Raw genomic sequence first — 15,517 nt, 5'->3', positions numbered from 1 at the left:
CACAGAAACCATGAGAATGAAGAAGTAGGAAGCCTGTGGTTTTCACTCACCTGCTGGCAATTTTTTCCTGTCTCCTTTGGAGCCAACTACTTCTCCGTTGATGCCATTCGGGTTTGAAGAAACTGAATTGTCTTCCTGACTAGCCAAATATTGTTTGGTTTGCTCACAAAGCAAAAAATTGTTCTTTTTATTTCCATTCTCTGAGCTTTTCAGCCTGAAATTAGGGTGGTTAGGAAGTGTTCCAGGACTTCTTAAAGACTCATGTGGTGGAAGCTTGTTTTCATTTTTCTCAAAATTAAATGGCTCTGTCATCTTACAAGGAGGTGCTTCCAAATTATTTCTTGACATCATATTAAATGGCGATTTAACACTCATCGAGGCCTAAGGAGAGAAATGTATTTAAGAGACAACTTTTAATTTCAAAATTTCAGAAGAACTGCAGGCTCAGAGGAATTCTCCCAAATATATTTACGTAACAGATAATGCCTATAAAACGATTCCAAAGCAGATATAACCATGACATCAAAACTTGGCCGACAAGGCACAAGAAAAACACCAGTTCTCTGTAAGTACGAACTCTAACAGAAATCAACAGACCAACTCATGAAAAATCAAAAATCTCAGCGTTCAACACCATTCCTTATTTTTAAAAGCTTTTGAGGCAACACTAATTGAAAAGGTCTTTCATGTTTTAAAATATTCCCAACCTAAAGCTTACACTTTAATGGCAAAATGCAACGGAAGAGGTGTGTTTAAATCAGGTCATCACCTACCTTTCTACCTTCTCAGAATCCCTCTACCCTCTCCTACTTTATGCTATATCCAATCCTTGAATATGCTGAACCCTCTACCCAGAATGCCCTCGCACTCACTGCCTGACCATCCTGGGCAGGCTTCACAATCCATCTCAGCTGACCCCTCTTCCCTCCTGTTTTGCCAAGGCCTCTGCTTTGATCATCTCCAGCTGAACTTCCACAAATTGTTAATTTATACCTACTGCTTTTAAGGACCTATCTATGCATCTTTCTCTGAAAATAAGTTGGAAATGTTGCAAGCTTTCCAAGTTTAAGTTGTTACAAAGTGTCTCTGAGAAACCTCTATCCACAAAAGATGGTGGATTGTTTTTCCGTTACTCTTAAAGAATTCTAAGTGCCCTGCCCAGGGGAATTAAAAGGGACGAACACCTCTTCTTTCTGAAGTAGTGACTGATAGCTTTGCTCCCAAAATGGCTGAGCGGGAGGAAAAATGTCACAGCTGAAACTGGCATGAGTAATATCTAAATGTTGTTTAACATGGTCTTGAATAGAAAAAAAAATAAATAGCAGTTGGTGTCCTACAACTTATTATCTCATTTCTTATTTTAAATTAGGCCTAACCTAATCCAATGAGAATACAGACAAGATAATGAAATAAAAACAAAAATATACAGGCACCCTCGAAAGTAGGGAACTCTTATTGGACCAGACCCTGAGAAGACCCCTAACAGAATGACTGCAGGTGGGCAGCGATGGGGGAGATCCTGCAGCTGCCAGGGGAAGTAAAACTGTTATGGATAAGCACGCCTAAATTGAAGGGACAGGCTGAGAACTGCAATGTTTTGTGTAATAAGAGAGCAATGTCGTTCAATTACAAAAGAAAAATAAAGGCTGGGCGCGGTGGCTCACGCCTCTAATCCCAGCACTTTGGGAGGCTGAGGCAGGTGGATCACGAGGTCAGGAGATTGAGATCATCTTGGCTAACACGGTGAAACCCCGTCTCTACTAAAAATACAAAAAAATTAGCCAGGCGTGGTGGCGGGTGCCTGTAGTCCCAGCTACTCAGGAGGCTGAGGCAGGAGAATGGCATGAACCCAGGAGGCGGAGCTTGCAGTGAGCCGAGATTGCACCACTGCACTTCAACCTGGGCAACACAGCGAGACTCCATCTCAAAAAACAAACAAAAAAACTCCAGGGGAATCAGGTGGTGGTTGGGGGAGGAATAAAGTCTAGACTCTGTATAAGAAATACAAAGAATGTGCATTAAAATATTAGAGTAACTCCCAAACAGAAACAGAATACATAACTTTAAAATCACAGGAAATCTTAATTCAACAGAAAAAAAAATTCAAGTACAGAAAACATCAAGTAAGATGACAGAATCAAGCCCAAGTAATCCAAGTATCAATGAGTTAGTCTTAGTTAAAAGAGATAAAACTCAGGGAGAAAATTATTCAGTAAAATGTTAGGCACAAAAGGCACACATATAACCAAATTATATGGTAAGGTTCCAAGTAAAAGGACTAAAATATGTGCTATGCAAACAACTAAAAGATGTAACGTTAGGCCGGGCACGGTGGCTCATGCCTGTAATTCAAGCACTTTGGGAGGCCAAGGCAGGTGGATCACTTGAGGTCAGGAGTTCGAGACCAGCCTGGACAACATGGTGAAACTCTGTCTCTACTAAAAATACAAAAAATTAGCCAGGCGTGGTGGCGTACGCCTGTAATCCCAGCTACTTGGGAGGCTGAGGCAGGAGAATGGCTTGATCCTGGGAGGTGGAGGTTACAGTGAGCCAAGATCACACCATTGCACTCCAGCCTGGGCAACAAGAGCAAAACTCCGCCTTGAAATAAAAGAAAACAAAAAAGATATAATGTTAATATCAGTAGCACATACAATCAAACTCAAGGTAGAAACTATTGAGACACGTGAAGATATTTTACATTAATTAAGAAAACATAGGCTGGGCACAGTGGCTCACGCCTGTAATCCAAGCATTTTGGGAGGCCAAGGCGGGTGGATTACTTGAGGTCAGGAGTTCGAGACCAGCCTGACCAACATGGTGAAACCCTGTCTCTATTAAAAATACAAAAATTAGCTGGGTGTGGTGGCACACACCTGTAGTCCCAGCTACTCGGGAGGCTGAGGCAGGAGAATAGCTTGAACCCAGGAGTCAGAGGTCACAGTGAGCAGAGATGATGCCACTGCACGCCAATCTGGGCAACGGAATGAGACTCTGTCTCAAAAACAAAAAACAAACACTCCAAGGAGATAAAGCAGCCAGGAATCTTTGAATCATTATAATGTTGTTTTGAGGTGTGTAAAACAAAACCCGACTGAAGGAGAAGAAATTCAGTCCACTATGATTAGGACACATCTATCTTAGACAACTACTACTCAGAAAACAGGCGATAGTAAAGACTATATGAGTAACAATAAACTTGACCTAATTGGGACTAATACAACCAAGAATATTCCTTTTTTTCAACACTGAGTATATACTGGACTGCAAAAACCACCTCGACTACAAAAAAACTAGTATCATACATGCTACATTCACTCATCACAATACACACAAATCTCCATCTCAGATTATGCTTCACAGAGAATCAGACTGCAAATAGCCACAGGTGAAGGGTTTCTTTAGTTTAAAAGTAGTTAAAAAAATCACAAAGGAAATGATAGCAAACATAACTATGTGACAATTAAAACTTACCAAAATAGCAAAGAGTCCAGGAAATACTATCACAAAGATGACAAATTTGATACCTTTTCAAAAGTGGGATAAATATTAAGAACCTCCAGAAACTGTAGCAGACTCAAACGCTATTCAACCTCTGATTTGCCAGCTAGAGTTAGCGACACTACTGGCCACAGAGTTCTCCTGAGGGGGCTTCTGAGAAAGCTCCTCCCTATCCCGAAGAACAGGAACAGATGTGGCTAGCACAGGCCTTCACCCCTTTCTTCCTGCAACACGGTCCTGAGGCCTGGAGACTTATCACCCATTTTGTAATTAGGGAGTAATAAGCACAGCCTGAGGATGGTGAAGGAGAAAATGCAGAGCCAAGTGTGTCTGGCGGTTCCTTCGCGTCATCACTCCAGCTCTGGTTTGCCTATGCAGAGACACGCTGAGGCATCAAATAAGCTGTTATTTGCAGGCCAATCAATACAGTAAAATAAATGACAAAAAGGCATGAACAGAATGCAGAGAGGAAGAAGATAAGTTCATAAACATAAGGGGAAAAGCATTCAACCCTATTTATAGTAAAAAAAAAAATTCAAATTGAAATAAGTATGCATTTTCTGCCTAGTGGGTGCAATTAAAAAATTAAGCCACTCATTACTGAAGGGAGTATCAATTAATATACTCTTTCTGGGAAGCAATTTAGAAATATATACGTATATATCTATGGGGTTTTTAAAAAGCATTCCTAGCCACTGACTTGGTACCTCTACATCTAGAAATCATGCCATTAAAATAATCCTAAATACCAAAAAATCCCATATATAAAAATGTCCCATTTAAAATAGCAAAAAAGGCACGGACGCAGTGGCTCACACGTGTAATCTCAGCACTTTGGGAGGCCGAGGAGTGGTGGGCTCCTGTAATCCCAGCTACTCAGGAGGCTGAGGTGGGAGAATCGCCTAGAATCTGGGAGGCAGAGGTTGCCGCGAGCCAAAATTGCGCCACTGCACTCCAGCTTGGGCAACGAAGCGAGACTGTCTCAAAAAAAAAAAAAAAAAAAAAAAAGTTAACTGTGATGGCTTTAATAGACAGCCTATTATACTATCATTCAGAATCTTAGTTTCCAGAAACACTGTAAAATGTCTGTTAAAATGGCAAATGAAAAAGCAGTAAAAAACCTGTATATTCAATATAATTATAACCGCAAAAGAAAATCAAAACTCCAGGTTAAAAAAAGATGAATGAAACATATTACATTATAAATAACAATGAGTATTCTGGGGTAGGTGGGTTGATGAGGATATCTTTTTCACTGTCTTTTTCATTTTCCAAATTATATTGAATGAATCATTTTTATAGATGAAAACATTTTTAAGACTGAAGTATCATCTAATAGTAAACCTTTTTTCCAAAAATGTGGTAACTTAATTCTAAATCAAGTAAAGGATCAAAGCAATATTTAAGCCATAAAACTAGCGTATAGTCATCTTCTTAAGACACTGAGTTGGATCCTCAGTATGCTGCTGTGTGTTACACCTGAGAGTCTTTCATAACACTGTCCTTACTCATGCTGTCAATCTACAGTCAGCGCCTCAATACCCCGTATTACAGTTACCTATAGACAGTTATATCTGTCATTTAAATTATTTTAAGTTGCCTGAGTGCAGGAACTCTTATTTTTAAAAATCTGAACAAAAATATCTTTGACTTCCTGCAATATCCACCATGGTGCTTTATAGAACTAGGCATTCAAAAGATATTCGTATGATTGGCTGGGCGCGGTGGCTCACACCTGTAATCCCAGCACTTTGGGAGGCTGAGGCGGGCGGATCACGAGGTCAGGAGATTGAGACCATCCTGGCTAACACAGTGAAACCCCGTCTCTACTAAAAATACAAAAAATTAGCCGGGCATGGTGGCGGGTGCCTGTAGTCCCAGCTACTCGGGAGGCTGAGGCAGAAGAATGGCATGAACCCAGGAGGCGAGCTTGCAGTGAGCTGAGATCACACCACTGCATTCCAGCCTGGGCTACAGAGCAAGACTCAGTCTCAAAAAAAAAAAAAAAAAAAAGATATTCGTATGATAAAAACTATTTTAAATGCACTATTGCACTGCTTTCATGCCAACCTGGACAGGGAAAATGACACTTGCTGTCCGAAATGACATCTGGCAGTCTTAAGTGGAGAAGCACATCAGGCTATGAGGTTTACTGAAATTTAATAACAAAACTTCATGTCTCACAACAATTCCTCCAAAATCCAAAAATTAGTAAATATATTTGACTTTAGAAACAACATCCGCGTTAGACTCACGATAAAGTTTAAGTAGCAAATAAAGAGGATTTTTACTTAAAAGAAGGTCCACCCTATTTGGAGAATGTTTGAAGGACTCACCCTATTCAGGAATTTTCGTTACAACACCCAGGGCAAATAGACATCTACACCTGTTCTGGGACCACAAACTTCTTGTTTCCTTTCATTCGGGACAGCCAATTGTGCTGCAGTGTTTTTTGTAAAATGGTTCCCCTTCCCAGCTGTTGCTGCCCTGTGACCACAACCTTTCAAAAATATCTGAGACTCTTATACTGACATGACCCTCAAAATGGAACACAAGATTCCAGACACGGGTTGGCAGCCCGTCAACAGGAAAGTCAGGATGTCCCTGAGTTTGAACACTACCATTTATGCATTAACTTTTGGAGCAGGTGGCCAGTACTACTGTGAATCCAGATAAAACGTTCAGTCACCTAAAACCTTTTGGAATTTATTTTTAAATATGTAATTATCATACCATTACATGGACTTTGATTTCTTTGATTTACAGTTCTATGAATGTAACGCAGGCATAGATTTAGGCAGCCACCACAACTGGGATACAGAATAGGCTTTTAAGGGTGAATTTTTTTTTTTTTTTTTTTTTGAGATGTTGTCTCGCTCCATCGCCCAGAATGGAGTGCAGCGGCATGATCTCCGGCTCACTGCAACCTCTGCATCCTGGGTTCAAACAATTCTCCTGCCCCAGCCTCCCAGGTAGCTGGGACTACAGGCATGTCCCATCACGCCCGGCTAATTTTTGTATTTTTAGTAGAGACGGGGTTTCACCAGACTGGTCTCAAACTCCTAACCTCAGGTGATCCGCCCGCCTCAGCCTCCCGAAGTGCTGGAATTACAGGCGTGAGCCACCGCACTGGGCCGTGAATTTTTAACATTACAAAACACCAGTAAGACTTAGCATCTATTCCTACTTGGTTCATCCTGTATCAACCACTGGGAATATCTGAATCACAAGTAGGCAGGCCCTATGGCATAATACTGTGATTCCCAACCTCAGGCTTTAGACTTGATACCCAGGTAAACAAATGTGACAGATTATTGCTGCACAGGCCCTGAAGCCACATCAGCTAACCTCACCCAGTTTTAAAATAATTTCCCCTATATACAATCTACTATTTTTTCATGCTACTAGTGATAAATAGAAATATATTTAATCATTCTGGAATCCACAGTAATTAAATGTTGATTCAGCTAACATAAAAGGTTAACTAGAAGGGTCTCAACATTTCTCTACGTTAAAGAGTACCTCATTTTCTTAGAATTAGGAATCACTGATGTACTAGAAGAGTAGTGGACTGAAAGTGACTCATTTCTATAGTTCTACAGGCAAAAATGAGGGCTCAGCTTTCTGGATTTCTTTGTTCTGTACTTCACGCTTTGAACCCATTAAGACCTGAAGCTCCCTAAGGGTAGACCCTCTCTTTTCTTTGGAATCCTATCGGTCCTCCCTGATGTTGCTGGGGGCTTCCTAAGATACACTATGAATAGTGGGGTAAGTCATTTCTTCTCCCTCTAGGATACCACAGGCTGGAGTTCTTTTAACAACAAAAGTGCATGCAGAGATACTCAGCTGTCATTTTTTTCCTTCTCTGATGTTTGCTTTTGTCTTCCTGGCAACCCCATGTATTCTGCAAGAATCATTCTACTCAAAGAAAACACTCCGGTTTTGGCTGGGCGCTGTGGCTCACGCCTGTAATCCCAGCACTTTGGAGGCCGAGGTGGGCGGATCACCTGAGGTGAGGAGTTGGAGACCAGCCTGGCCAACATGGTGAAACCCTGTCTCTACTAAAAATACAAAAATTAGCAGGGCGCCGGTGGCTGGCCTGTAATCCCAGCTACTAGGAAGGCTGAGGCTGGAGAATCGCTTGAACCCGGGAGGCGGAGGTTGCAGTGAGCTGGGATCGCGCCATTGCACTCCAGCCTGGGCAACAAGAGTGAAACTCTTAACTCAAAGAACAAAAACACTCTGGTTTTAAACAGACAAAACTCAACGCTTCGGTAAAGCATGAGCTCTTAAGTCAGCCAGGTAAGTCTCGTCTTCCTCATTTAGCCACGCTATCTTGGGCAAATCACTTCATCTTTCTAGGATTCAGCGACTGTAAAATGCAGAGGGCAGTAGTTAACTTCCTCACAAATCCTAATCACGAGAATTAAATGAGAGACGAAGTAAATCACTTAGCACAGTGGCTAGTACTTCCTAAGGGCTTAAAGGGCAGCTATTATTTCTGCTTTACTTTTATACCACTCCTACAAGCACAAAATTTCTTCCATTCCTGTGGAACCAGCTTGCAGGCTTAAGATGAAAATAATTTGAGGACTAAAGTATTTTTATTTCGTTATTCCTACAGATAAACAAGGGAGACGTGGGAAGTTGGAATAACTTACCAAACCACCCAGGGCCAGCACCTTACACAGTTTAGATAAAAACGCAGGTCAGACTCCACGGCCTTGGATTTAAGCATACAGCACCGTGCTGCCTCACTAAGGAAGCTGGAAGCATTAGCTCCCTTAGTTCAGAAGCCCAGCAGGGCTAACGTATTTATAGCAAGGACCCTAGGGCCCGGAAAAGCTACTGGCACACAGCAGGAACTACTTAAACAAACTAGCGCCAGCTGACCCACATCTAAGTAAATGCCCTAGCACATCTTCCTTTCCTATAGGAGGAAAGTAGGGGAAAAAAAAGTCTAGTAAATGTTAATATTGTTTGTATCGTAATTTTTAGTCAAACGAAGGCACTGAATCCACATGCAAGTTTCTCTTAGAGAGAAGGTGAACGTTTGCATTTGAAGGAGTGATGCCCGGAAGCGCTATTTCCAAACTCAGAGAATCCTCCCACACCAAACCCTCGCAGCAAGGTTCCAACTCTCCTCTCTCCACTTCCAGGCCCCTTGTACCCGCTCAACGCCCAACCTCAACGTCCAGCGCCCAACGTCTGGCCCCCAACGACCGAAGCCCCCTCCCTTCCCCTTCATGCAGGCCCTCTCCCTCCCCTATACGCCTGGGAACCCTGACCTGGAAAGAGGCAAGAGGACCGCGGATCCGAACCTGTCTCTGCGGCCTGGCGGTGATGGCGACTGCCGATGCTGGGAGCCCCGCTGCCTGGGATGCGCCCTGCACTTCCCTCGCCTCCAATCCCCAGTGCGCCCTCCTGGCCTCAGCGCACGCCTGCGCACTCCGCGTCCACGTGCAACTCAATGTGCCCACGTGTTCCCTCCGCCTTCCCCGGAAGCAGCTTGTGCTCTAGTTGCAGGCTCAAAAAGTTCCTTTGCAGAAACTTTTATTTTGTTCTAGCTTCTTCTAGAAAGATGTCTCTGGCAACGCCTTCGGCAAATTTGGGCGCAAAGATGCAGACTTTGTCTCCTCGAAGGTCACTTGGGTCACCGTGGCCACTTAAAGGTCTTCCAAGGTTTTCCAAATAATCAACAGCCTCTGCCTGGTCTTGGAAAGTAAACACACACGTGCTCATACTTTTTTTCTTTGCTTCCTGACTGAGGGCATGTGATTATACCTGTTGGTGTTACTTAAAGACAAGCTTTTTAAGTTTGTTTGTTTTTTTTTGTTTGTTTGTTTTGCTATGGAACTTTTCTAACAATTTCATAAGGGAACCCTTGTGTGCCTATCATCTAGTTTCTACCTTATCAATTCATGGTTAATCTTGTCGACATCTGCAGCCTAGGCACTCTTCGGGCAATGTTTTGAAGCAAATCCGAGAATTGTAAATGTGAGACAAAGTAGCGAACGTCCGCTTCTGGCCCCCAGCATAGTCCTCCCTCACTGTGAAAAAGCCACGTTTGTTCATTGCGTTTGTCAGCATTTCAGACCCCCTGACTTAGTAACATCTCAGCCCTCCAGAAGAATGCCTTGAAGACTGCGGATATAACTCAGGTTCCCACCTCTCAGAATCACTGCATTTTTAGAAAAGATACTTTCAGAGATCTAGGCCTTGCCTTTTTCTGTACATAACGGACAAGATTAATGATGATGCCTAGACTTACTCTCGCACCCAAACTTTGAAAATATTTTGATCTTATATAGCTTCTGGGCACTTCTAATGTAACCCCGGGCAGAACCTCTACCACCTAATATTTAAAGTGTGCTGACCCACTGCTTTGGAGTAGTTTAACAGAAATCCTCTGGGCTCTCCCTGGTTGCAGCCCTCAGTAAGACTCTGAATAAAACTAACTTCACTAACTTCAATTCTTTAAAAGCCTGATTTTTTTTCTTTAGTTGATGTATCTTTTAAATTTATTTTTTAGAGCAGTTTCAGATTTACAGAATAGTGAAATGAAAGTGCTGACTGGGTGTGGGGGCTCACGCCTGTAATCCCAGCACTTTGGGAGGCCAAGGCAGGCAGATCACTTGAAGTCTGGAGTTCGAGACCAGCCTGGCCAACATGGTGAAACCCCGTCTCTACTCAAAATAAAAAAATAAAAAGAAATTAGCTGGGTGTGGTGGCAGGCGCCTGTAATCCCAGCTACTTGGGAAACTAAGGCAGGAGAATCGCCTGCACCCAGGAGGCGGAGGTTTCACCGAGCCAAGATCACTGCCACTGCACTCCAGCCTGGGCAACAGAGCGAGACTGTCTCAAAAAAAAAAAAAAAAAAAAAAAGAAAAGAAAAAGAAAGAAAAGAAAGTGCTGTACAGAGTTCTGACAGAAGCCACATCATTTCCCCTGGTCTGTTAGCATGATACATTTGTTATAATTAAGGAACCAAGAAACCAACATTGATACAGTATTAACTAAAACCCATCTTTTTGATTTCCTTCGTTTTTACCTACTGTCCCTTTTCTGATGCAAGATCTCATCAGGATATCATATTACATTTAGTTTTCATGGATCCTTAGGCTCTTCTTGGCCATGGGACTTCCTTAGACTTTGTTTTGATGACCTTGATGTCAAGTTTTCAGGAGTACTCTCAGGCCTTTTGTAGGATGCCCTACTTTTGGAATTTGTCTGATGTTTTTCTGCTGGTAGGAAAGGAGTTATGGGTTATTGGAAGGAAGACCACAGAGGTAAAAATGCCATTTTTATTGCATCATATCAAGCATACATCCTATGAATATGATTATGACAATTGATGTAGGATTTGGTCATCTGGCTGTGGTAGTGTTTGTTGGGTCTTTCTACTATATTCTTTTTTTTTCCCTTCCCTTTTCATTCTATACACTTTGGAAGGAAGCTATTATTTGAAGCCCACATTTAAGGAGTAGGGAGTTATGTTGTCCCTCTTTGAGGATGCAGTATCTGCAGAAATTATTTGAAATTCTTCTGCATGGGAGATTTGTCTCTTCTCCATTTACTAATTTAATAATGGACTCAGATATTTATTTTATACTTTTTTTTCTTATTTTATACTTTTATAATCCAAAACTACTGTATTTCCTTGCTCAGATTTTTCCAGCTTTGGCCACAGGGAGCTCTTTCAGTTGGTTTCTGTTCCTTCACATACTATCATCAGGTGGTATTTGTTTGTTAAGCACTTTATTACTTTCTGGGATATTGTATCTTTTCATCCAAAAATATTGTAAGTAGGTGTCTTTAAGAGATTACCACTTTTTAAGTAACATCACCAAAACATATCCCTACTTTAAAAACAATAATTTCTCTTGCTTTCCTTTCTTTTCTCCTTTTTCTCCTTTCCTCTCCTTTCCTTTCTTTCTGACAGCGTCTTGCTCTGCCGCCCAGACTAGAGTGCAGTGGCACAGTCATAGTTCACTGCAGTCCTGAACTGCTGGACTCAAGCCATCACCCTGCCTCAGTAGCTGGGATTACAAGTGTGAGCCATAGTGCCTGGCCATAATTTCTTAATATCATACAATTAATACTAAACATTTCCAGATACCTCTAATGTTATTTTTTTATTTTCTTTTTAGAGATGGGATCCCACTGTGTTGTCCAGGCCGGTCTCAAACTCCTGAGCTCAAGCAGCCCACCTTGGCCTCCCAAAGGGCTGGGATTACAGGTGTGAGCCACCACACCCAGCCATTCAGATGTTATCTTAAATCGTTGATATGTTCAAATCAGTATCAAAACATCCTGTATTTGCACTCAGTGATATATTTTAAAAAGGGGTTTCTCTTTAAATCCTGTACTTCTCTTGCAATTTATTTATTACAGTAACTGCAGGGGTTTTTTTTTTCCATTCAATTTTGTTGATTGCATCCCCCTGGCAGGAATACTTCACAGGTGGTGTTGTGCTTCTCTATTGTAGCATTTCAGAAAATACATAGTATGTAGTTGTTTCACTTTGGAGGATATTAAGATTGATCTAGTAGGTTCAAGTGGTGCCAGCCCCATCCATCCATTACAATACGAAGCTTCCTATCAGTTTTTCATCTAATGGTTCTAGATTCATAGATGATCATTACCTAGATCCATTATTTCATCAGGGTTTGCAAAATGGTGATCATCTATCTTTCTTTCTGCAATTATTACATGGAGTTCTACAGAGAAGAGCTTCCCCACATTGACTATTTGATTGACATTCAGTTTGCAACAGGAAAGGTAGGATGAATGCTTGATTCTTTACCTTTATCAGTTCTCAGATTTTAATGACTTGTTGGCATCTTTCCAAGAGGGTCAATGACATTAAAAAAAATAAATGCACTCACTGATTTTTTTACATAGTGCCTCTCAACCAGTTGCTGTTATTATTTTTGAATGCTAAATTTGTCCTGTTTGAGAAGTTGGGGCATCTTTGAACTGCCTTCTGAGTCTTTTGGGTACAGTTCATGTTATCTTTGCTTTTCTTCCTTGCTTTCTGCTACAACCAATATGTCTTAGGCTATCTTGCATATTTCTTGCCCCTACTGGGAATCAGCACTTAACCTCCAAGAGAAGCCAAGGTAACTTTTTTTGGGCAATGCTCTTTAGAGATCACAGTCTGGGGAATAGGAGTGTGCAATGGGTTGGTCACTGTTCTAGGAGTTTTCAGTGGACACACCTTTTTTTTTTTTTCATGAAAAAAATGTACCATGAGTTAATTCTGATATTTGTAAATTCAAATATAGGATTGCAGAATTTTAATATAATGTCTTTGGTTTATATTTGTATTTCTTTTCTCTTATGGTGAAAAACTTGGTTCACAAAGATATATTTATATACTTTACACTAATTATAAATTCAGAAATATTCAGAAATAGTAATACCTATGTTATTACAGACGAGTACCGAAAACAGCTTAAGGTTTCTTCAATTTTTTCCCCTTGGATTAATGTCTCCCTAGGAAGGCTTGGTCGATTTATTGTTTTAAAGTCAAATCATTTATTTTCTATGACAAGACACTTTTAACTGCAAAATGTGCTTCAGTGTAGTACTTTCATTTAAGGAGGAGTGAGGTGCCATTACACCTCCGTGTGTGTGTTTTGCCAACAGTATCGAAGACGCTTAACAGAACAGTAGTAAGTTTTGCTTTACAAATTCTTACATTGCAGAATCGTCTGCATCAGCTATTTTCATTCATGAGATATTTGTAAGACCTAAACCAAAGAACATCGTTTCCCCGGACTGAGGAGGTTTGCGAAACCTCCAGAGACTGAACTGCTGACCTTCCTTCTCTGGGCCGGGCGAGGCAACTGTACCCAATACACTTTTTGTTGCCATGCTGCGTGCCAGGTTACTCAGCCGGGAGAGGACACTTCCAACCATCAATGCGCTCAGCTTGAAGCCAGAGACGAAGGCACCGACAGTTTATTATTAAACAATGGCAGCAGCGCCACGCTGAAGACACGAACGCGCTGTTATGGAACCCCCAGAGGTCTCCCCCATCGTAGCCTGCTCCAGCCGACTCCGCCCACGTAAGGTGCAAGGTTTCCGCATGAGAGCCGGGAAGCCACAATTTCAAATTCTCTTTTATTGCTTTATGTCCCTGACTCATGCAGGCCAAAGGGTGAGGAGGAGTAATAGCCAACAAGAGCGTCCTGCAGAAAGAAACAGGCTGCGTGGGTCCGGAGGAGCTTAAAAGGAAGAACCCGACCAAAGGGCAGGAGACCCGGCTCTCCAGGTCGCGGAGGCGTGGGTGCCCAGCCAGGCGGGGTGCGGGGCGGGGCCTCTCGGGCCGCAAGGTGAGGCCTCCTGGGCCGAGAGGTGGGAGGTGAGCTCCGCCAGCCCAGCCCACTGCAGACAGGTTACCCAGGACTTCAAGGTGTGCTGCGTCACCCCGCCCGCGCTGCGCTGATTGGTTCCTCCAGGGAGCCCCCGCCCCCTCAACGGTAACCGGGCCGGCTTCAGTGTCGCCGCCATCTTTGTTGATGTGTCAGCTCCGCAGGGGTTTGGGGAAGCGGCCGCTGAGTGAGGCGTCGGCTGTGTTTCTCACCGCGGTCTTTTCCTCCCACTCTTGGCTGGTTGGACCCCGCTATGGAAAAGTTGGCCCCTGAGCCAGAGCTCCAGCAGCCTTGTTAGGGCGTGGCCTGAGGCTTGGATAAGTGGGGTAAGTGTCTGAGGGGTACTCGGGGCACACCGGGGAGTCGCGGTGGCGGTGCGGTGGGGCTGCCAACCTTCCGCTCCTTCCTGCACGTTCCGGGGCGGGGGCGAGGGCGAGTGCGAGGTGGAGGTCGAGGTCGAGCGGGCTCCCCGCCTGGCTCCTTTGAGGGCGCGGAGGAAGGGGAGGGCTGGGGAACGGGTTTCAAGCCCTTTGCTCTCCCTGCCTTCCTCCTTCGGTTCCGGGGCCTTGGAGGTGGCAAAGAGGGGTCAGCGGGGGTCATGGGGGCTGTGCCTCGAGAGCGTCTGAATTCGAGCCCATTGCCTGGGCTGCGAGTGAACTGCAGCCAAGCCCTACCTGCTCGAGAATCTTTCCTAGACTCAATCGCCTATTTCGTTTTTCGTCTTAAGTTGACTATATGTGGGTGTTTTATATTTACTGTTGTGAAGACTTGTTACCCTCTTCCAAACACTTCCATTACTGTGATTCTAAGTTCCTTAGAAACGATTCTTTGGAGTGGTGGATACTGTTCTTTATGTTGTCTTTCAAGGACGTCAAGGCATTTCATAAACCTTGGTTGGTAAGGAAGGGGTTTCAGATTTATGTCTCCATCAGTAATGAAAAATGGCAAAAACAAAACAAAAACCCTTCCACGTGTCCCTAAGTAGCAATCTTGGGAAACAGTGCAGGTGTGATTATTGCTTAGCTGTTAACAGTTTAACAACTTCAGCTAATATTCCCATCTTGATTTTGTTTAGAGGAAAAAGTCCTGGATTTCGAGTCAGAACATCTGGATTAGAATCCTACTTCTTTCACTTGATAATCTTGTTACCTGTGGGAATCAGAAGAGAGAATATAGTAAAAATACGCAGTACAGTCCCAGGTACTTGGCCGTTTTCTCTGCATGTGTGTCATGTTCCTTTGATGCCCAGCTTTTTGTTTCTTCCAAAACGATAGGCCGGGTGTTGTCTTCTGAGGTGTGCAGTAAATCAGGGTTTCAAGAGGTGTGCTGGTAGTCATTCAGAAGAAATTAATCTGCTATTATCTATTTAGGTATGCTAGTAGTGGGTGTGGCTTTCCCAACTATCAAGTACACTTTAATATTTACCGAGTGTTCATCTCGTGGGAAGGATTCAGGTTCAAGAGAGATTGATAGTGAAACTGAACTATCTCTGTGTGTAATGTACACTGTTCCCTGTGTAACTTCAATTCTTTATCCAACATTACACAAATAAAAAAACAGTAATGATTGGCCAGGTTCATTTTTCTCTTTTATTTCTGGTCTTTTCATGTTATTTTTAATGCAGTGAAGATATTAGA

At 42.8% G+C, this 15,517-nt stretch overlaps 2 protein-coding genes across 13 annotated transcripts in view; one reads left to right on the top strand and one right to left on the bottom strand.

The window, feature by feature from the left end:
• The window catches only part of TDRD1 (tudor domain containing 1), a 53,426-nt gene extending 44,429 nt beyond the window's left edge, over nucleotides 1-8,997 (bottom strand). For 2 of the 8 annotated variants that reach the window (XM_063782117.1, XM_063782118.1), the window contains exons 1-2: nucleotides 8,790-8,973; nucleotides 51-381 (exon numbers count right to left, since the gene is read on the bottom strand). In XM_063782117.1, the coding sequence (XP_063638187.1) occupies nucleotides 51-375 (325 nt within the window). In that variant the 5' untranslated portion in view covers nucleotides 376-381; nucleotides 8,790-8,973. Of the gene's footprint in view, nucleotides 1-50; nucleotides 382-8,162; nucleotides 8,712-8,789 lie in introns of those variants that run through there. The other 6 variants (XM_016919387.3, XM_063782120.1, XM_016919386.3 and 3 more) reach the window with 5 other exon arrangements.
• A 4,522-nt stretch (nucleotides 8,998-13,519) lies between these two features.
• The window catches only part of CCDC186 (coiled-coil domain containing 186), a 53,770-nt gene continuing 51,772 nt past the window's right edge, over nucleotides 13,520-15,517 (top strand). Inside the window, exons 1-2 of one of the 5 annotated variants that reach the window (XM_508047.7) lie at nucleotides 13,522-14,206; nucleotides 14,956-15,080. The gene's annotated coding sequence lies outside the window, so the exon portion shown is untranslated. Of the gene's footprint in view, nucleotides 14,207-14,955; nucleotides 15,081-15,517 lie in introns of all 5 variants that reach the window. The other 4 variants (XM_063782114.1, XM_063782115.1, XM_063782116.1 and 1 more) reach the window with 4 other exon arrangements.

This window comes from Pan troglodytes, chromosome 8 (assembly GCF_028858775.2).
Source record: "Pan troglodytes isolate AG18354 chromosome 8, NHGRI_mPanTro3-v2.0_pri, whole genome shotgun sequence".
In the NCBI taxonomy this organism is placed as follows: Eukaryota; Metazoa; Chordata; class Mammalia; order Primates; family Hominidae; genus Pan; species Pan troglodytes.
Note: the sequence above shows the minus strand (reverse complement) of the source record. Positions and strands in the feature narration are given on the sequence as shown.